Consider the following 22,048-nt stretch of genomic DNA (forward strand, 5'->3'; position numbering starts at 1 on the left):
TTCCCTGACAGATAACAGAAGAAACTGAAAAGTTATGCTACATTTGAGTAAGTCTGCATGCCCATCTTAGGTCTGGATGAACTTGTATTCACAAGCATTTTTAGTTTAGCATTAAATGCCAGCACCAGTTTTCAGCTTGTTTTGCTCTCTGGAACTTTCAGGGATTGGGCTTGGCTTTCAGGGATTGGGATTTAAGGGCTTGGCCCTTAAAATCTCAAACAAGGTCATATCTGATGAATAAGAACATAGTCATATGCAGCACACTGTTGCCCATGAGAAGACCCTTTCTCTTGATTCTAGGGAGGATTTTCCAACTGAACGTTCAAGTTGTGTGGAAGACATCCCTCCAGGCTGTTTTGGCTTCTTGAATATTGGTGGGTGTTGCTAGCTTTAGGCAGCAAACTTGACCATCCTGTTTTTGAGAGACACGGGTGGTCTTTTAAGGGTCCAGCTCTGTTTCACAATCTCGGCGATGCTCTGTGCCCTTTCAGTGACTGCAAGACTTGCCAGTCTATTGAGGGCTATTTTTTTTCTGTCAGCCCAAAGAACCTTCCTTATGGCTTCACTCGAGGTATCACTCTGCTCTGGTCCAATGCCTCTATCAACACTCTTCTACAAAAGGCAGAAGAGGAACATTGTCTAAGTCTTTGGGATGCAGACTTCAGTCCTTGGGCAGCATCTGCGGAAAGGTCTTTCTTCTGCAGGACTGCTTTGCTGTCATTTACAAGTTCCTGACCTAACTAGGAAGATGCTACCTATGTTCCAATGCACTTATACGGTAATAGATGCCAGACTATACCTCTGGATCACTCAAATGTGGCCTATTCCATCTGTTTCTCCTGATTTTATCACAAAGGTCATGGCTATACTATATTTGCAAAATACACCCCAACACTATTAGGAAAACTTGTCAGCCTACCTGATCCTAATCTCAAAGGTCATACGTATAGATGAAGGTAGGTAATACCATCATAGTCCTCTACATCCACAAACAGAATTGTGTGAGATCCTTTCAGAGTGTCCAAAGATGGTCAATCTCTGGTTTTAAAGCAGCAATGAAAGCTGCAATCATTTCCTATTGTAGGATCAAACCAGCATTATGCAGATCAGTTCTTCTCTATCATAAGCTATGCTAGTGAATTGTTCTCTGTGAGTGTCGTAATAGGAGTAATCTGTCTTATGATTTCATCTGCTTCCTTTAATGACAGAAAAATTCTCATGTTCATATTTGGAATCCCGTTTTAAACCCATCATCATCTGCCACATCCTACCAGAAGTGAAGTCCTTATTTTAGATTTTGTCTGGGTAGATTATCAAGCAGCCTATCGCCTTGTGGCACAGATGACTGATGGCGGGAAGGGCCATGAGTCTAACTGAAAAAGGCCAGTATACAGTTTTTGCTTGACAACTGAGCACATTCTTGTACTCATTTGCTAACATTCTAAATAGGGCTAGTGAGGTGTGGTGGTCTGATGAATGACAAACTTATGACTTCTTTATATGAAAAAGGAGACAAGTTAGAAAATTAACTGTTAAAGAATTTTTCAAGGCTTTTTTTTTTGCCATCACCTTTCTTTTCCATCTACTTTTTGTTTCTAAGGGTTTTCAAATTCTGTGCCAGCTTGTTCAGTCCAGAAGCTTCAGGAGCATAGGATAATACGCAGTTGGGAATTACCTCTGTTGCTGCCTCAGCCTCTGAAAAGACCGCAGCATCACCAGAAGCTAAAAAAGTCCTCACCCAGAAATGTAAACTAGTTTCACCTCCTTTCCCCTCCCCTTGCAAATACATGGCAGAGCATGTGGAAAACCACTATTTGTAGTACATGCTATGCTTTATATTCCTACAATATCTACAACGTGAGCTGACCATTCTCAAGATGACAGTAAACCCAATCAATCAGTTGTTCACAAATTACGTTGTCCAAATAGAAGATTCACTTTTGAGCAACTCATCTGCAAAATCTGCTACTTTTTGTAATGAGAGCCACTACTGACTCTTCACAAATAACCTTAATCGATTAATACAGGATATATCAGGATCTGGACACCAAGTTTGAAAAGCTGTTTTCAGTGGGGAAACAGAGTAATTCCCTGCCAGAGGAGCAGTTGTTGCTAAGAAATCCTATTCCAGTAGCATTTAGGAGATAAAAGTTTCGTGTTCTAAAGTACTCAAAGCAGTGGAAAAACTCTATGATCTAATGAAGTCCTCCAAATTGACAAAAATGTTAGATTGCACTTTGCAGCACTATACAGGAAGTCCCAAAACTAATTAGTTTCTCTTTTTTATACAATTGCATTTTCAGAAATTGTTCTTGCTGTCACAGCTGGCCTTGGGACTATTTACATATGTTTTCCACACGTTTGGGCTATCATTCATGTTCAGAGAGTGCTATATTCCTTGCACACAAATACCAAAGGAAATTATCACAATCTGAGCAGTTTTGACTCCTGAGGCTTATTTTAATTACAATAGGGATAGCAAAACAATTCCAAGGATTGACTTTTTTTCTCCTTAATTGTGGAATCAGCAATGGTCATATTCAGAACTTTTTAATTTTAACTTTTGACTTTTCCTCTTCTTGTTTACCTCTCTTAAAACCTCCTTTATATGCTTTTTATGGTATTAATTCATAGTTTATATGGCAGTTTGTTAATATTTTCAAGATATATTTTAATTGACCTGAAGTTGTCAAGCATCCTTTGCAGGATGATGGTGTGAAGAATTATGATGTTCTGTGAGTTATTTTCCTGCAGGAACATCTACCATACAATCTGGAGGAACACAGGAGGAAAACCTATTTTCTGCCCTCTCGTACCAAGAAAAAAAGATAGGAAAGGTTGCCTTCCTAACTTCTAGTTACCTTTCTGAAGGTAACCAGTTCTCTGTGAAGTAGATGGTTCATGAGAGCTTTTCAGATCTAAGCAATGGCTGTTCAGTGTAATTTCAATGAAAGAAATCTAGATCATTAATTTTCTCCTCTCTCCATAAATTCATCCTTTTCTATCACTATGATAAAATTTATATTAAGAATATCACTATTTCTAACCCCTAGACAATTGCACACTTTCCCTTCCTACTTTTTTTTTTTTAAAGAGTCTTTCTCCTTCCCCTCTCATTCCTTCTTTGTTTTTGTTTCTGTTGCTCTGTTGCTCTCATAACCTGTTTCTTTTCCATCATCTCACTTTTTCTAGCCTCCTTGAAGAATGCATCACACCCTTTCAGGCTAACCCCCAGGGTACAATGCTTTTCACAAAGCACAACTCCTGATGATATCTGCCCAGGCTACAACTGGATATGATAGCCTCCTTTTTCTTTCTAGCTGGAATCCTGCTTTTCTGTTGGCTCCAGTCCCAACATCAGGGAGGTCCTCTTTGGTAAACACAGAAAAACCCTGAGGCCTTACCACTATGCAGGCTCATTTTAAACCCTTTATAGAAGGAAAAAAGTACCTACCCAATTTGAAATGAAATTTAACTGTGCTTTATTTAATTTTTCAGTCTTAGAGGATAGGGAGCTTTTCTGAGCAAATTGAGAGAATAGAATATTGTATGTCTCTTGGTATCCCACAAGCTGTGCAATCACTATATAATACTTGAAATCTCTTAGCAATTTAAGGCTTTGAAATTCAAATACTACTCACTTCTACAGAACCCTGAATTATAAAGTGTCCCAGTGTCACACTGAGATGGTCTGCTTTGCTGGGGCGGTTAACATCTAAACAGAGAAAATAACCTGAGCTGACCAACGAAACCCAGTCAGACTTTGTTTACGTAGAGAAGCATGAACGCTTCTAGAAATTTTTATCTAAACTGAAGCTTAACTTCCCAGTGAGAGCCTTTGATGTCACAGTGAAAAGCACAGAAGGTGAGAGGGTTACGTGTCAGAGCCGGGAGGGATCATTTAGACAGGAAGAGGTTTATAAAGTTTTCATGAGTATCTGAAACAATCTTTCAAAATGTTTTAAACGTACAGGGGGCTGTCTGGTAAGTTGCTTGTCTTACGATATGGGGGGGAAAAAAGGCAAAAAATGATTCTTACACTTGGGATTAGGCCACAGCATCAGGTGACGCATGGTATCCCAAGCAGGTTTCGCATCTGGTGTCAGCCTGGCTTTGTTTTTGTTTGCTGGCACTTACTGCTTCTGATACCAACGCAGGGAGGTCCTAGACCTTAGTTAGGGCTCCTGATCAGTACAGTCACACAAATTTTCACACTTAAATGCCTAAACATGCTATCACCAAAATGTATATGCAAGTGAGTAAGTAAAACTGGCATGTAAATCTCCTTTTTAATCAGGATTATTTTATTACTATGCAAGTCAACCCACTTTAGATTTGCAAAAATCAAGGTGGTAACTCCACCCCGCTGCAGATGCGTTGAGCAAGACAGAAAGTAAAGGCAGACATTCATGTGCTGGCGGGCACCAAACAGCTGTTTCCTGGGAGCTACCCCACATGACTTCAGGTGTGAGAGACCCCATCTGCTTAGGACACGTACCTGGCTGTAGCTCTGGATGGCACCTCTGGCCTGACTGCTGCGGGCTGGAAGCTGGGCGGCTGCTGTTTCGCCCAGGGCAAGGGTCTGGTTGCTGTGGTAGCTGGCCGAGTACTGGAAGGACCCTTCAGGTTTGGAATTGAGTTGGAGCGCACTCTGGGAGAGGAGGCTGGGCCCTGCAGGAACAGGATTCGGGAGCAGTCAGAAAGTCTCAGTGAAAGAGCGTACCTGTATTATCAGTTGAGTGAGCCTCAAAATTACCAGATGTATGTGGCTTCAGCTTTTCACAGTTTGGCCTTTCAGTAATAAAAATCACATACATTAAATTGTTTCTTTACCACTCAGTCATTATTATTGTGTTCAAGCTACAGACCACATTGCTTTCTTTGCAAAAAACGTATGGTTTTGACCAGTGAAGAAATTCTAAGCCTAAACAAACCCAACCGTACTATTTGATAAATAAGTCTTGGGTTTTAGCTCAGAATAGTTGATGAGTTTTCTTTTTTTCTAAGGATAAGCCTTGTTTATTTCACTTAATTATATCCAGTCGTTCTGCATGGGGAATGCTAACTTGTCCCTCCCTGGGCCCCCAGCACATTAGATCTATTGATTACTGCCACTCTGTCCTGTACACACGGTGATGTAATAACTTTGGTGCCTGTAGGGATGGATGGCAGCCTTTGAAATATTAATAGCTCCTCTCATCATGTAGGACTCACCCTGATCTTGGTGAATCTTTGATGACTGTTTTGTCAGCCTATCTTATCTTCCCCATCGCAGCACTGCGTGGCAGGAGAGCCAAGTGCAGGCAGAGAGCTTAAATTGGGGCTGCCAGACCGAAGGGCATGTCGGGAGCGTGAACAGTGACACTTTCCACAGTTATTTAGTTGTTCTGTGAGACTAAAATACGTTCTAATATTCATTAGGTTCATGTACAAGTGATTTAGCTTATCACGTACCCATAGCAAATTCCCCAACTTTTGCCCTGAGAGCATGTATCAGACAGGGAAAGGCTCTTACACCGCGCTGTTGCGTGGTTTAGGCATGACCTCCCACAACCGCTTTTAATGGTGAACTCATTCTGTCTCCATACAAGAAGAGCTACATTAAATAATACCCACCTAATCCTTCCCTATGCCTTCACTGATTTTAGTCTCTTCAATTTTCAATAAACTAGCTTACTCTTCCATGGTGTCCGGGCCCAGCAAGTGAAATACAAGAGGAGAGAAAAGAAGAGGGTTATGCCTTGGCCACTGCATGAGTTACAAAGAAGTCTACCTTCAACCCAACAGCTATCATCTACAGCGTATTCAGCGGCTCCACAGGTTCATCTTCTGGTTAGCACTAACAAGCTCATGAGAACATAGAAGGTGACACAAACTTACGGGATGTGAAATGATTATGTTGATTTTCCTCCTACAGAACGTGTGAAAAGTTCAGTTTTAAAAAGACTCACAATGGCAAAATTCCAATAAATTTCACCAGAAATAACTCCCAGCACATTCCTGATACAAAGGCCAAATTTTATGACCTTTAAGTCTTTGCTACGAGGATGTACAGCTGCTCCAAAAAGATTTCCACTTAGAAAACGTGCAAACAACCCCACCCCCAAATTAACATGGAGAGTATTTTTTCCCCTAGCCTGTTTCTCAGAAATGGCAGAACCATTATAACTGAAATTTTCCAAAATCCAACCCAAACCGCTCACATTATAAACAAATCATAGTAGGCTATGTGAAGTGGAAGTGTTCGCATCTAAGTGTAGACTGGGATTATGACACTATTTTACATATCAACACAATTTATACTGCAAAGTCAATTGCAGTCATCAGAATATTCCAGATATAGGACAAATTCAGAAAGAAGTTCTGGTCCTTGTATTTTCCTTACAAGTACAGAAGGAGGCAGGGCTCCATGTATGCTGTGAGGTTATTAAGAATGTATCATGTGCATGGGAGAGCTGAATTTAATCCTGCATGGGTGCTTATAAATCCAACATTTGGTAGTTTTCCATTCCCTGACTCTGCGAATAGGGTTTACTAAGCTTTTTCCATTTAACTGGTTTTGTTGCAAATTTTGTTCTTTAATGAAAGAAATATTTTCACAGATTTTTTTTAAAGAGCATAAAGAAAATACAGGCTTAGTTTTAAAATATATCTGTAGACTTCATTTTAATCTTTTGGATTTTGAATTTTCACTGAGAATTTGCCTGTGATCAAGTGACGTGATTAAGTTCAGAAAATTCACAAAAGCATAACTTTCCCAGGAGGGGCAAAACTTGCAGCAAGAAAGCAATTTTTGTGCATGAAAGTGTTTGCAGTCATTCTGAAAGTAATTATGCTGTGACATTTCTAAAGCTTAAATAATGATTAAACTATCACATGCTATGAACTCAATATGTTTAAATTTTCATTGCATCTGGCTTTCAAGTGTTCCTTTCATATTACTATGGCTCACTAGGGGATTGACATAGCCAGCTAGAAACGCATACATGGGTTCCCTGCACCATTTAGCCTAAACATTTCCATGCACTTTAAGAAACTTATCCAAACTGTAGAAAAAAATTTTTAGTAAAAAGTTTGGAGCACATAGTTTTAAGTTCAGTAACTACTGTATAGCAGTTTTTATTTTGTACCTTAACAAGCAGTAATGAACAATTAAAACGTACATACATTTCAATAAAGTAATTACAAAGTCATGTGAGAGAGACAGCTGGATAGATATTTAAATTTTAAATAAGCCCGCATTTCTCAAGCAAACATAGAACAGAGTTGTGGCTGCTCACCTGTCAATAACTAAGTCTAAACCAAGCGTACAAACTACAAGATACATTAGAGATCAATCAGCATGATCTTGAAAAAACACAAGTTCCTTTTTCAGGATTTAGGGACTACAAGCAGCCCTGTCTTGTCTGATAGGGAAAAGATGGATCGCTTTTCTCATTAACATTCCTGAGATTTCAATCTGAAGGCAAAACCAAACCTTCTGAAGAGCCCGCAGCTCACTCAGAAGAGAAGAAAGTGGTTTGTTTGTGTACTTCTACATGCTGATGGCTCTTGACAACAAACTACTGTTTCTTCTTGGCAAAAATTTAAACTCTGTTGTGTTGGTATAAGAAAGTGTTCATACAACTATTTTTCATTTGTTTTCAGAAGAGTTAAGGCAGCTGGAAATTCTCTATTTTCAGTTAGGCATTGGAAATAACTAGTTAACTACTAGAACAATTCAGTCTTATTTGTTCCCTTAATGCTACGTAATTAACTACAAATCTTCAATTTAAAATAAGCTTGAAAACAAACACTTCCAGCTTCGTAAGGTTTAGTTTAGCAGATACCAAGGATTTGTAGTATTGCTTTAAAAATTTGTACTACATTTTGTTTCTATTTGGGGGTATGGGGAAGATATAACTACCTTTTTCCCCCTATGTTTTTTCACCGCTACATAAAAAAAATCTATTTGCCTTATGAAAGAATATTAGTGTTGGATTATTCATAGTGGATAGTACCAAATTTTCATGGATTCAGTCAGTGCCACTTTCCTCCTGTATTAAAATAGTACAGATACGAGTGCAAATTCAGGAAACTAAGTCAGAGCCATCATACTGCAAGAGACGCCACTGTGGACTAACTTCAAAAGCTGGAGCAGGGCATAGTAATTAACTCTTTAATTTGTCTCCAGTGTGGTGGACACGTACTCCAGACAATACCTTCCTCTTCCTCTTAACCTCGAGCAGAGCAGTGTGCGAGGCTCCCCGCCTTCCTCACCTTGGCTGCTGTAACCCGGCTCAGCAACGAGCTCAAAGGAGAGGGTGAGGGTGTGCATCTTGCTTGGGACACAGACAAAGTGCACTTAAGCGGGGGAAAGCTGCTGGAGCACAGAGAAGACCAGGCAAGAAGAGAACAGAAGAGGATGAAGGACACGCCTACATCAGGGAGCCAACCCACAATGAAACCTCAGAGATGATGGAGAGCAGAGGACTTTTCTAGGAATCAGAGAAGGGAAACAGGAGTTTCCTTTGCAGTCTGGAGACCCAGGTGCTGGCAGGCACGGCAGAGTTAGGGGAAAGGAGTCACCCATTCAGACAGTGAGGGGAGGGGGCAGGCTTCTTGTGAAGCCCTTTTAATTAGTTTATATTACCCACCCCTCTTACTGGCAGTTATGTTGGCTATTATATGACTATTATTTTTCTCTTTAATAGTTTAAGAGATTTGGAGTACCTGAGAGTACCTGGCACACCTACTTCAAGCAAAACAGGGAAGAGGAGCAGATGCAGTGCAGGACTCAGCCCTACCCTGAGTCCTGTCACTAAAGAGAGCAGCACCGAAGCCCACGCTTGCTACCTTCCTGCCATATTGCATTTGACAAAATAAGCATAGCCTGGCATTACACTCAACAGGCTGATTCACGGCATTTAGTACGTTGCATATGGCCATAAATGTAAACTGGTGAGTTACAAACTCCAGCAGAAGCCATAGTTGAAGGAGACCTTCCACATCTACCTGCTTCTGTCAAGGGGGGAGTCAGGGAAGAGGGAGGGAAAGGTTGCAGAATAAGCCCCACCGTGCACAGCGGGGGCTATTCCTGTGCCCCTCGCCTGTGAGGGATAGGGTATTGCACTGGCAGTGTTTCTTCATGGTCCGCTGTTTTTCTTTCTGAATAACAATACAATGTGCAATGCTGCAATAAGGCACAGTGTAGCTATTTAAAAACCAAACCAAGGAAGTGAGTGGTCTTAAATGATGAGATTATTATTAATTCAAGGACATCACAGTAACAGTTGATTACGGGAAACCAAAATGACACAAAGAATCCAGGTTACTACCATCATCCATGGCTGGGTCAAAAATAGAGAAAAAAATGAAAATAAGAAAACATTTGTCCTTTTATTTTCAAGAGCAGTATTTCTTTGGAAATAAAATCTTTTGCCTGTCGTTTCTGCTCTCTTCAGACCACCTCCTCTTCCTTCTTCCATCATTCAGTAAAAAAAAAAAAAACCCAAACCAATCAAGGGGGAAAAAAAAAGTCACAACCTAAAACTTTCATTTTGAATTTTTTTTTTTAAATAAATTATTCTTGAACAGTGAGTGTTTGCATGCAGAAATACTTTATATGGCTGGTTCAGAACAGCAGAATACTAGGATACTTCTCAGTACCTGCATGTACTGTTCTAGCTCTACCAGTGCTTGCTTAGGCAACAAAAAATTAGTTACAAGTATAGAACAAATACACATAAACTTCTAATTTTTCTACTTCTTATGCCAGAAGAGACAAGATATTACAGACAAGTAAGTAAAAAAAAAAAAAAAAAAAATGGTAAAAAAAAAAAAAAAATCGCCCTCGTGCTTGGTCTTATCACTGGACCACATAGCTAGGAAGGAAGCTGTTGGTCCACAGCTCAACCCTCTTCAGCTCCTTTTAAGAATGGTAATACAACAACAAAATTCCACCAGTATAATTATTTTACCATATTTCTGTACTTAGGTCATCCCTTAGATTTCCTTTTCTTCAAACCACACTTTGCAGCATACTTAAAATAAAAGAAGCTTTCCATTGTGTGAAAAAAGAGTATTTTGCTTTCAAATAATACCCTGTTCCTCAGCATAAAAATTTATATTCACTTGTACAACTGACTTTATACCTACATTTCATCAGAACAATCCAACTTATACATTGAAGAAAGGTACAAAATGTCCATTTTTGTACGCTCAGAAACTGCCAAGGGCTAAGGCTACTATATTCAAATCCACTGGAATATGCTTGACAATTTCAGTAGGAATCAAATCAGTTTTTAAGATATTCTAAGTGTGTTAAAGTGGTGCGTGCTAACAGAAAATGTACTAACTGAACGTACAGTATAAAATCAATTTTTAACAAATACGATGCTGGTAAAAGAGTAGCTCTATTATTAGAAATGTTTAGCAGACCAACTCCTTCAGCACCACTGCTCCAGCTTTTAAAAGCGTGTTTCTTTCTGCTAGTGCTCCTGAGACAAGAGGGGATTCAACACACCCTGGCATTGCCAAACTCCAAGAGTACAGCACGTAGCTCTCCTTTCCTCACTTGCTTGGAAGCAAACCCCAAGAGAAGCTGGGTGCTCAGCTACCCACTGTGATCCACAGCCCCAGGCAGCATGATGGCCAAATCAAGCAGAGAAAGGATTACATTTAAAAAAAAAAGAAAAAAAGCAAGAAATAAAGACCAAAGTGCATCAGCACAGTACTGAATTTTGATTCAATGAATAGTCATTAATGCTGAGTGGAGCTTCCAGTGAGAGATTACAAAACATAGGCATCAGCACCTACAGTACTTGAAAAGCCAGGGAACTTGGTTGGGAATCAGAGCTGGTGAGTCATCACAGGTTTTCTTCCCTTCCCCCAGAGGGCAGGGCCTTGTCTGGTGACCATGCAAGTAGCAGAGCTCACCCGAATCGTATCCCATAGTGGTCATAAGCAGAAGAGTATCTCTCATAAGAAACCCAGCAGGAACTTGGGCTCTAAGGAGCTTACCAGTGTCAGAAGTTAAGCAGTTTTCTAAGTGCTGAGAGTCTGGTCCAGTACCCTTACCCTGATTAGAGATGGGGGACAAAGAACCACAACCTATTAAATTTTGCTATTTGTAATATTACTGCATCGTGAGTGAGGATTTAAAAACAAACACATGATGTAAAGTCCTATAAGATTGAAGTACAATCAGTATTTGTGATATGTATTTTTACCTACAGGACAGCAAGTTAAAGTAGTAGGAATCTGTGGATTAACTCCATTACAAACTCAGAGAACTTTGTATTTTTTCTATCTTACACTGTAGCGCCATTGCTGGGTCACAAAGCTAAGTAGCCAGATCAATGTGGAATTCTTGTAAAGGAGAAACTCACAAAAAGAAACCAAAGAAATTGTTCCCTGTGGAGATATCAATGACAGCCTATCCCTAGTGTCTGCCAGTCAAACATCTGAAAAGTTCTTTCTGTTTCCTAATCCTTAGACTGCAGTATCTCATGGAATACTTCACAAATTGTAGCTCCATAGTATGTAACAATTCAAGATGATACTATAGCAATAGTATGGTCAATGTTCAAAACAAACAAAAAAAGGCTGAATTATGAAACAGGACTAATATATTACATTACAGAGAGGAATTTATCGTGGAACAAGTATTTAATAATACATTATCTGCTAGTTGTTCAATTATAAACTAATTACCATATAACGACAAGTTGCATACAGTACTATATTATTACAAGATAAGGGCATGATTAATTCAGTATTCTAAATCTATGCAATAATTACTTCTGAATTGGCTAAAATAATTACACTACAAACTACAGAAACATAACACCTAGTCAGCCCCCATGAGATAATTGCATGCTTGTTACTTAGTTTTTCATGTAAAGTTCCCAACAAAAATATCATGCAAGTGAAAGAAGAAGGATTTTTTTCTCTCCTTAAGATTTAAAGTCAGTTGGCTTACCGGGGCACATTTCATTCTCCAAGTAAGTAGTAAAGTGGAGCACTACTATTTTGTTATACATTTCCATTTGGTCAGTCATCTATTGCGATGCCAGTTCTAATTGACAAAGGAAATAGACCAAAACGTGCTCAAATGAACATTTAATTATCTCCCATACCAATTATAAACAACACTTCACTCACCTTCGATCAACTGACAGAAGTAGTAATGATAAATTATAGAGTAAGTGTAAATAAAGTGTTTTTAATTAGTGTAATTAATCACTTCACACATTCTTCAACCTGCTTTGCTCATTTGGGTAACAGTTGAAAGAAAGCACTAGCAAAACTCCTTTAATGTCCTTTAAACATTCATTTATAGAGTTAATAGGTTGAGGTGCCTCACATCCCAGCGAGAGGAACCATCTCCTAACTCTTAGTATATGCCTAATTAAGGATTTAAAATACCAAGAAGTCATCACTTACTGTTTCTTCTGCCTCTCAGGTCATTTAGTTTGGGCGTGAAATTATTGATTCCTACCCTACAACCTACTTTTTTTGTTACACGCATTTAAGTGCGTGTACTCATGGTAAGTAGTTGCTAACCGCTCTTAAAGCTGGGTTGTATTTGTTGCCCAGTTTTGCAAAGGAATGGATGATTAAAAAAGCTGTAATAAAATAAAAGATCAGGTTAGGTATCTGTAAAGTGGTCATTCAATTTCTGAGCGTTCAACTGTATTTGGGATGCTGGGGGAATCCTGGAACTAGACTGAAAGAACAATAAAACCAGGGATAGTTCTTGAAGGTAACCTGCCAGTGTTCTTCTGCAGTATTTGACAGTAAAGAAGAGGGGATGATAATTAAATATAAGGTGGATGGACCTGTTCCTAGTGATACTAAATTCTTTGGCATCTCACTGGTATATCCTGTTTTCCAAGTCCTGCTCCCAGAATTAAGCTGCATGTCCGGCTGGAGCCAGGAGTAAACCTTCCCCCCGAATCAGAAGGGTAAGGAACCGTTTGTCTGTTTGTTTTAAACCCCTCCGTTACAGTATGGCCTATTTTTGAGGTCATCTGAAACATTCTTTGAAGAAACTCCTTCTTGCTGAGATGATTTAGGATGGGTTTGGAAAGTGGAGGAATTGAGTGAGGGGAAGGGAAGCCGTGCAAGTGCCTCAGGAAGTACAGACTTCTCTCCCCACTTCCTCATTTTCTAGTCTTTGGGCAAGTTCTTGCCACTTAAGTACAGACTTCTCTCCCCTCTTCCTCATTTTCTAGTCTTTGGGCAAGTTGCAAAAAGTGCAGGTGGAAGCTGTGGAGGCAGGGGGCAATTGTGGGGGAAAACCCTGGGAATTAGATGAGAGACCTTTGTGGCTATCATAAAAAGAAGACGTTTTCTTAATTACAGGCAGAAAAAGGAGAGATTAAACCAAGGCAAAACTTAAGATCTGAAGACGAAAATAAATCCTGTCAGCTACAACTGGTCAAACAGATTCTGTAGGAAAAGAAGGACTTCAAGCCAACTGTTAGTCAGATCTCAAACAGAAGATAACAACTAGCTATAATATAACAATAGTAATAAGCATTGCCCCCATTCTCCCTCCAAATCCAGGACTAGTACTTGAATAGTACTAGGAAAATATTTCAAGATCTACCTTCTAGGAGATATTAAATATTAAAGATATCAGTACCTTTATATTACAAGAAAAAATGTCAAGTCTGCGATATAACAAAGGTGTTCCATACCCTAGTAATGAAGAAAGTTGGGGAAAAAAAAAGGGGGAGGGAAGCAAATGCATACTTAAAATGAAGAAATAAATGATAATACTTTACATGCTAAATCGCAAGCAGCTCCCTTGTTATGAAACAAGCACATCTCTTTAGATGAGAGGCAGCAATTCTTAAATGAGTACACTGAAAACAAACTTGTTTTACAAAAAAGGAAAGTAATTTATATGCAATACCATGCTCTACCAGCATTAAGAGGGCTATATTCTACCTACAAATACAGGGAAGGGCTTTAGTGTTGCTACAGAACCTATTCTTAGGTACTGGAAAATAGGATTTGGTGGAATGCGTTCAGAAATGTTGAGTAAGTTCATTTTCATCCAAGAATTCTATAAATGATCTGGAGAAATTATACAAAAACTAGGCTGATACCATTATGTAAGGGAACAATACAAGGATATCCCTTCTAACTCTCTTTCTGACCTAATTACTATTGGAATGAAAGATGAAGAACACTTTATTTCAAGAGTAAGTGAACTGGGAATTGAAAATAGTTTCATTAGATGCTGATTATCTTATGCTTTTTACACAAGATAAAAATTCTGCCATTATTGTGAGAGGAAAACAGAGGTGTTGGCTAGGATCTGAAATAATAAATCACTACTCCAAGGGATAGCAAAGCACCACAAATGTCCACAAGAAGTAGTAGAAAAACATAAGACCTGAAGTGCATAGAAAAAAATAAGGCCTGCATCCCACCCCAAGAGTAAATGGTTCTTTTTTGATTACGGAAAGATTTGGTTTTTTGGATGGTCATATTGAAATCCCAAAGTCAGGGCAGAGGGGATAGCACCAATGTCTAATTCAGAGAGGATGCCTGACACTACCAGGTTTCCAACTACTGCATAATGCTAATGAAGTGCCTCCAACTAAGAGGAATCCTGGTGCGATTAAACTAGGATTACAGAATGGCAAATGTCATCTCCTCTTAGTGTTTGATACAATCATGTTTCAAAACTTTGGCACTCGCAAAATACTGCCCGGGGGTTAAAATTCATTAACTGTGCACCTGTGAGGGACAGGAAGAAAACCAGAGAGAAATAAGTAGTTCTTCAATAGCTGATCTTAGTAAGGAAGTATTTAAGGGGGAAGAATTTCTTTAGGGATAGCTAACTTTCATGGCAAAAATTTGTAGGCGAAATATTATAAAGATAATAGAATTTCTAGTGAGTTTACATAAAAGTCTTCTGGAAGTTAGGAAACGTGTTGCAAGTATGAAATACTAGCAGCCTCATGGAACAAGGTCACATAGCAAAGGCTAAGCAATCCTGACATAATAGGGTAACTTCAGTGTTATTTACTCAGATAGTGTATGTTTTGCTTTCTATACCGTACCACATAGCATCACTCCAGATGTTTGTATGAAATGCAATATGGCCAGAACTTCTTTCATAAGCACTACTTGGTAATGTTTGACAGTAGAAAAAATCTGGAGTTCCATTACTAATGAGAGAAATTACTGAAGATGCTAGAGAACAAGACCTAAAGACATGCACTGAGCAAGAATAAGTTTATACATATTTAAGCTCAGAATAAAGAGGTTGCCCTTGTCTTTGGGTGTTTTTAAATTGAAAAAGCTATCCTAAATTTAGATTAAAAACAAGGATTACCTACTACTGCAAACTTTTAAATGACCCCAAGATTAAACAACTTCTTTTGTAGAATATTAATCATGTTTTATAAAATCGCTTGCTAAACTCTGCAGATATTGAAATCAGATAGTCTCTAAAAGAGATAATTTATCATTGGCCATTAGGATGATGTGCTTTATAGGAGCAACAGATAGAAACAACACAGGAACAAGATGGGCAGCAAGGATAATAACTAAATTACATTTCTGCACTACGGAGGACACAAAGACAAAAAATAATATCCTCTAGCCTTCCATCTAGGGATATGTAAGGATGATCTGGAGCTCTCTTGGCAGTAAAATTTCTGCTGGCACTTGTTATGCCTCCGTGAGAAGCCTCTGCCAACAAAACCTTGTCAGTGGCCTAAGGTAGACACAACGTGAATTACACGAAGAATATAAATCACTTCTTTCCACAAATGGCATGATTTGCTAATGGTGACCGATGTTACTTCTGTGAAACCGCAGGTGGTGGACAATACTAGGAGTGGCAGAAGTCACAGAATACTTCACTGTAACAGAAATTCGCTATCTTATATTAAAAGATCAGACTGTGGAACCACAGGAGAACAGTACCTGAACTGGGCTTCTGGATGGGATTAGATACATTTCTGAATGTGACCACAAGAAGAAACTTGCATGTAGGAGGAGACACTGCATCCAGCGACACAGACAGCAAGCTCTGACTCAGAAGGAACTGTCATGTTTCCATTTGGGAAACACTGAATTTTGGCATAAATAATTGTTATTTAATTTGTGTTTTCATTATCAGTCTCCCATTTTGCAAAGAATAACTACATTTAAAATGGAGTGTGTGCTTTGTTTACAGAAAAAAAAAACCAAGTAAATTAAGAACATATTTTACATGATTAAATCCTAATTTTTTGGAAGTATTTTATACCTTTGAAGACCAACTGTGAATGTCAAGTGTTCCTAGTCACCCTCTGTGCCTAGCACAGCCTAAAGCTGCTATTGATAGTATTAAACTAATGTGTTCCTTTTTTATTTCTAGGAAATAAAATGAGATGGTTATAGACATCACACAAACATGACTCACACGGAAGCTGAATGCATTATCAGAAATCAAAAAATTAGACAAATCTCTTCTGAAAGACCCAAATTAAGACTGTTGAAAAATAATAAAAATAATTAAAAAGTGCCTACCAGCTTCTGACTATAAAGCATATAAACTACTCACAGATATATGGATCTAATACAAAAGGCATCAGTAGATCTATTATGCTATTATGTTGTTCTATGAACTCAACTACTAGCACAAAACAGGTTTCCTCTTCTCGTGCAAAGTAGAACTCCATTTTTTTCTGACCTTTGACAGGCTTAAATCTTGAATCTTTTCTGTCCACAAATGAAAATGGCTATTTGGTCTCTGAGGCGAGCCAGTTCAGAATGTGTTTAGCACTGCCTCAGAAGTCCATTAAGAAGTAAGTCAAAAAGGTCAAAATCTTATGGCAATCTTTTTCATCTGCCAAAAACTCCTCTGCCATAAAACAGGAAGTACCCCCTTTTGCTTCTGCTTTCTGTGTCCACACATGTGCACTACTCTCTGTTCTCATGTTGTACTCAGAAGACGCATTTCTCCATTTATAAGGCCAGAATGGAAAAAATGGAGGCAACTCCCTACTCTGCGTTATCACAGAAGTCACAAAAATCCTACTTTATAGAGAGCTATGTAAACTGCATGTAGCACAAAAGAAATAAAACCCAACCCCATACTTGCCAAAATTTTCTGTTCCATATACAGCATTTTACACAGGCTAACAAGCCAACTACCTCTTTTTCAAGGCTGCATCTACACACTACTTATGCTCATGAGCTGGCATCGGCAGATCCCAGAACGTTGTGGCTCTTGGCACTTCTGACTGTGCCACGCACGCAGGCGCTGGCATGCCACTAAGGCATGAGTAGGGTGAATGGTTTATCAGTCTGTCATGAAGATGTGGGTGCATTTGTTTCCTGGCCCGTAGTACAGACACAATATTTACTGATGTTCTTTTGCGTTGTAGGTTCGGATGCCAAAAGTCTTTCTTTGTTCTGCTCCTACAGATGCTACCATAAGTCACTATCATTTTCTAATGAGTTTCAGTAACTGCTTCCTGCAGTGGATGAGGGAACACCTGGTTGCCTGTGCAGGATTTTTGTTTGCCACAGGCTAAGCATTACAAGCTGATCACTACCTACCTCCTTTCCATGTTTGATGTTGCTACTAATTGTTCCTGCTTTCCTGGTCTTGACTCTCACCTTTCCATTTCCCCCCTCCATATATGTTTTACCTGCTGTTACTGCTCCTGTGTTAATTTGACATTCACATTTTGTACTACAGTAATAAAGCTAGATTGTGAGGGGTTGTTTCCTTTAGGCAAGGATTTTAAGTCAGTTGCACAGCATAAAATGACACCAGGTACCAAAGTTGGAGTCATCTCAGGACAAGCAAGCTCAGAGATATGAAGTAACATCGTGATATCAGTATGGAATTTATATATAAAAGCACAATTCATCATGTAGACATAACCAGAAATAAGGAAACTCCAAGAAACATGCTGCACGTGACATCACATTGAAACAAAAAATCAGCCTATAGGCTGCTGTACAGAAATGGAGGGAAATTAGAAATGACTTAGTTGCAATGTTGTCATAGTGTTACCTCTGGACTCCCAACAGGACACACCAATGAGCAATGTGGATCCGCTTGAAGTTACGTAAGCATGTAAAAAGCGAGGATAGCAAGGCCACTTTTACACAGAAAATGTGTTTTGATTTTTTTTTTTTTTGCCTCTGAGGATGAATCATCATCCGTTTTGCGGACGAGACACCGAGGCTATATTTCATGATGTGTGAGAACAGAAAAGATAAAGGAACTGGAAAAAGAAAAGATGGAATTGTAACAAGAAGGGAAGCAACAGACATAAGGATATGGTAAGACAGTAATGGGTAGTTTAGGGAAAGATGGGACAGCAAGAAAAGGCGAGAGAGCACACGAAAGGAGAGGGCTAGGGAGAGATACTAAGATGGCGTGAGTGTCTCTGGCTGGTGAGTCCTTCCTGAGGAGAGGAAATTGCAAGAGGCAGCCTGCAGCAGTTTAGGTCCAACAGTAAGGGCATGTACTGGACCGTTGTGTTTTGAATAGTACTTCTGCCAGTGGCTTCTAGCACTTTCTCCCTGAGAAGCCTATAAAGCCCCCCAGACACCCTACCAATCTACAGAAGGGCCGCAGAAGAATTGAGGCGATTGAAGCCCTGCACAGGAGGGTGCCCACAGCAACCCCAGTGCCACCCCTGAGGAATCAGGGAAAGCAGAAGCTGCTTCCCTGAATGGTGATGGTTCCTTCAGCCTTCACCAGGCCTCCTGCTTGTAAACAACCACACATGAACTTGAAGGCAGGCAGCGAACCAAAGCAGAACGAGATCAGCTGGACCCGAGTCACAGTCCCTAACACTCCACTGCCAGAAACCCACGGTGGACCATGGCTGGTGAAGCAGGTACCAAAGCCTGCCAGGAGTCCCGGTGGTAAGAGCCCATACTGCGGCTCCACTCCTAAGTTTGACTCTTTGCAGTGGTCCCCTCCTGCCTGCATAAGGGAAGAGACCGAAAAGGAAAACTTCACTCATGCTCTTAAAGTCAGAAGACTGACATGAATTTAATGGGATGCGATATGTCAGCAACAAAGATGTGCCTGTTTTACCTGGCCCTTACCATCCTGATACCCATGAAAAGAGCAGAGGTGATGGAGTACTGAATTACAGTGTTTGAGCTACATCTTTTAATCTGATGCTATTCTCAATATCTTTGAACTCTGCCTCTGACAGCGGATTAAAACAATGAAGTCCAAGCTCAGGATGCGCAGTGCTGATGGAGCATTTCCTGAGGCAGCACTGGCTGTAAACACCAACGCTAAGATGTAAGAGCTGGCTCTTGGGTCAGCGCTAGAGCCTGCTTTGTATTATCAAATCTTAATGACTTAGCGGGGTTTAGCGACGAATCTACAGAAACTTTACGTGGTCAGCTATTTTGTAAAGACATTAATCTCCTGCTGAGGACTGCCCCTAGAAGCAGGTCTTGGTGTTTGCTACTAGCCAGTGGCTATTACAATGTTAAATGACATGATAATTATTTCATGCTCACAGTTACGGTGACTAGGGCCAGAAAAGGACCATTTCTCAGAAATCTAAGTATTTAACAACTACTTCAAAAGACTGAACTTGACCCACAGTTGAGACAATTTCTGTACAACTTTCTCTGTGAGAACATACAACGAATAACGTGAGACCACCCTTTAACAAAAGGTGCCCGCCTTTCAGAAGATTTACCCCATTACAAATTGGGCAAAGATGATTTTGAAACCCCAAGGTTTTGAAGCCAAGAAATTGAAAAGACTTGTATTAGAAGAGATGGATGGAACAGGGAGAGGCATCCAAAATGCCCAACCATAAATATTTACCCTGAATATATTACAATACTGACAGAATTTTCATCAATAAATCAAAATTTCCTCAGACCTCATACTCTGAGAGATTTATCTGGAGCTGAGAACCGTTGAGTCAGACGACTGCCAGGTTTGCATTAATGCAGCAGAAAGAAAGGTGGTGTGACCCGTGTTATGCACTTCTGCCACTCCTACTCCAAAGACTCCAATCCTAAAATGAAAGAGGGGCACACACACTTCCTAGGTGTTTTTCAGTTCTGAAACGTACTCAAAGAGCACATGACTTTATTAGTGTATATGTTTACCAGGAGATCCCACAAGAACACCTCCTTTGTGTGCACAAAGAATGACTCAGCTGGATCGCCCTGGCTCTCAGAGCAGATAATGAAATGGAAGCAACTTCATCTATCAACAAATTGTGAGGTCCACTGATGCCAAATTTCATCTCACTGAGCATGTTAGCCATCTGACAGGTGGCAGTTTCACAAAGCAAGAGCTATGGGATGGAAAACACATAAACACACTTCCTTTTACACATTCATTGTGTAAATAGTGCCTTTTTGTTTCAATCCATTCTCAATATCTATGAATAAAGCAGCTGATAAAGGATGAAAATCATAAAGGTTGAACAAGGAGTGCTCTTTCAAACTGGGACATCTGCTTTCACACTGAGTAAGGAGGATATCTCTTATTGTAAAAAATTGCTGAAACAAAACTGAATTAAGAGAATAAAATAAGAGCTTAGCCCATCTTTTTAGCCTCAGAACTAGACAGGTTATTCAAGTGAAAAACACATCTGTCTAATACAAAAGCTATATATAATTTCATGTGATAAAAATAATCTGTTCTTGTAACCTAAGTCATTCTTCAGAGGGAAAAAATCAGCATCTAAATGGTACTACTACACATTTGTGCTGCGTTTTGGGCAAATAGTTTCAAGTGACTATAAGAGTTAATATATTGTGGGATTGAGTCCTCAGTGGTGAGCCATGCTTTTTCCTCCCCAGAAGGACTGACACATCCTTAACTGCCTGCATTTCTGTCAACATGTATCCTCAGTGAAGTGCGCTCTGAAATGGCATTAGCCAAGAAGACAGTGTTATTTAATCTGCATTTTATTTATTCCCTTATCAGTGTGATGAATTCTGTAATTAATCCTGAGCACCAGGACACTAGGGTCACAGATATAAATAAAAATATCTTCAGAAAATTTGGGGAAAAAAACTTGTCTGGAGTACTGGCAATGTCAGATGGGAAAAACTGCAATTCCAATATAAACCACTTATTTTTAATTTGAAATTTAAAATGTAGCATTTTAAAAATATCAGACAACTGGAAGACTCATCCAAGAGGTTTTCTGATCCATGTCAACAAGAACTCTGTGGCTGCAGTCTGTGGTATGCATTTAGAGAGCAAAGAAGGAGGGTTGCCACATGAACTGATTAAGCAAGTCAGAAATAGTGAAATGATTCCGTTTCAGTTAGAAACTTAAATACCAAAAGCTCCATAAATCTGCCCCGTAATCCTTTTAAGACCGGTCTTATGCTCATTTTGTGGAGACTGAAGCAAAGGAAATAGCATGAAAGATTTAAGTATAGATATCTTAAATTAAAATTAGAGACTTCTGGATTAGGAGATATTTGAGCCTGTGGTTTAAGTTAAGAAGAAAGTGCCAATGGATTTGCTCAGTAATCTCAGCAGTCCGTCTAACCCTCATTTTGCTAATGCCATGGCAGTGGGAGTAACCGTTCCCTGTCTCCACCGCTGTAGCCTGTAAGGATTCAATGTAGTCTGTAAGGATTCAATGAGCTTCAGCTAAGTATCTCAGAAATGGTTTTGATGCTAGTATCATGGCAGTCCTCTGGTATGGCATGCTAAGGACCCACAGGGATAGGGGTACAGGGGAACTAGTAGGAGGGAAAGAAATACAGGATCAATATATTCCTCTCGTTCCACATTTATCTCACTCTTACGCTACCCATCTGTAAAATGCAAATTTACAAACATTGGCAGGAAAAGGTGGTTTGGTTTTTAACAATTGATCAGAGGCCTCCAGTTTCTCTGTGTCACAGAGGATGGACACCTGGGGGCCTCAGGCAGTTCATCAGGACCTTTCCCACTTATCTGCAGGCCAGACTGCAACCTTATCAAGCCTTAATGACAAACGTCCTCAGCAATCACCCTTCTTCACTCAGAGTTGTATATCTGTGTTTACTCTCCTTCTTTCCATGTAGCTTTTAATTATCCTTA

The 22,048-nt window shown here is 39.6% G+C and overlaps 1 protein-coding gene across 1 annotated transcript in view; it reads right to left on the reverse strand.

Moving 5' to 3' along the window:
- Positions 1-390: 390 nt before the first annotated feature.
- Positions 391-22,048, reverse strand: part of LOC103897037 (catenin delta-2) — a gene marked incomplete at its 5' end in the record, with an annotated part of 124,547 nt that continues 102,889 nt past the window's right edge. Inside the window, 2 exons of the mRNA XM_019471447.1 lie at positions 391-612; positions 4,499-4,671. Coding sequence (XP_019326992.1) covers positions 391-612; positions 4,499-4,671 — 395 coding nt within the window. The remainder of the gene's footprint in view (positions 613-4,498; positions 4,672-22,048) is intronic.

Source organism: Aptenodytes forsteri, unplaced genomic scaffold, assembly GCF_000699145.1.
Source record: "Aptenodytes forsteri isolate BGI_AS27 unplaced genomic scaffold, ASM69914v1 Scaffold322, whole genome shotgun sequence".
Lineage (NCBI taxonomy): Eukaryota > Metazoa > Chordata > Aves > Sphenisciformes > Spheniscidae > Aptenodytes > Aptenodytes forsteri.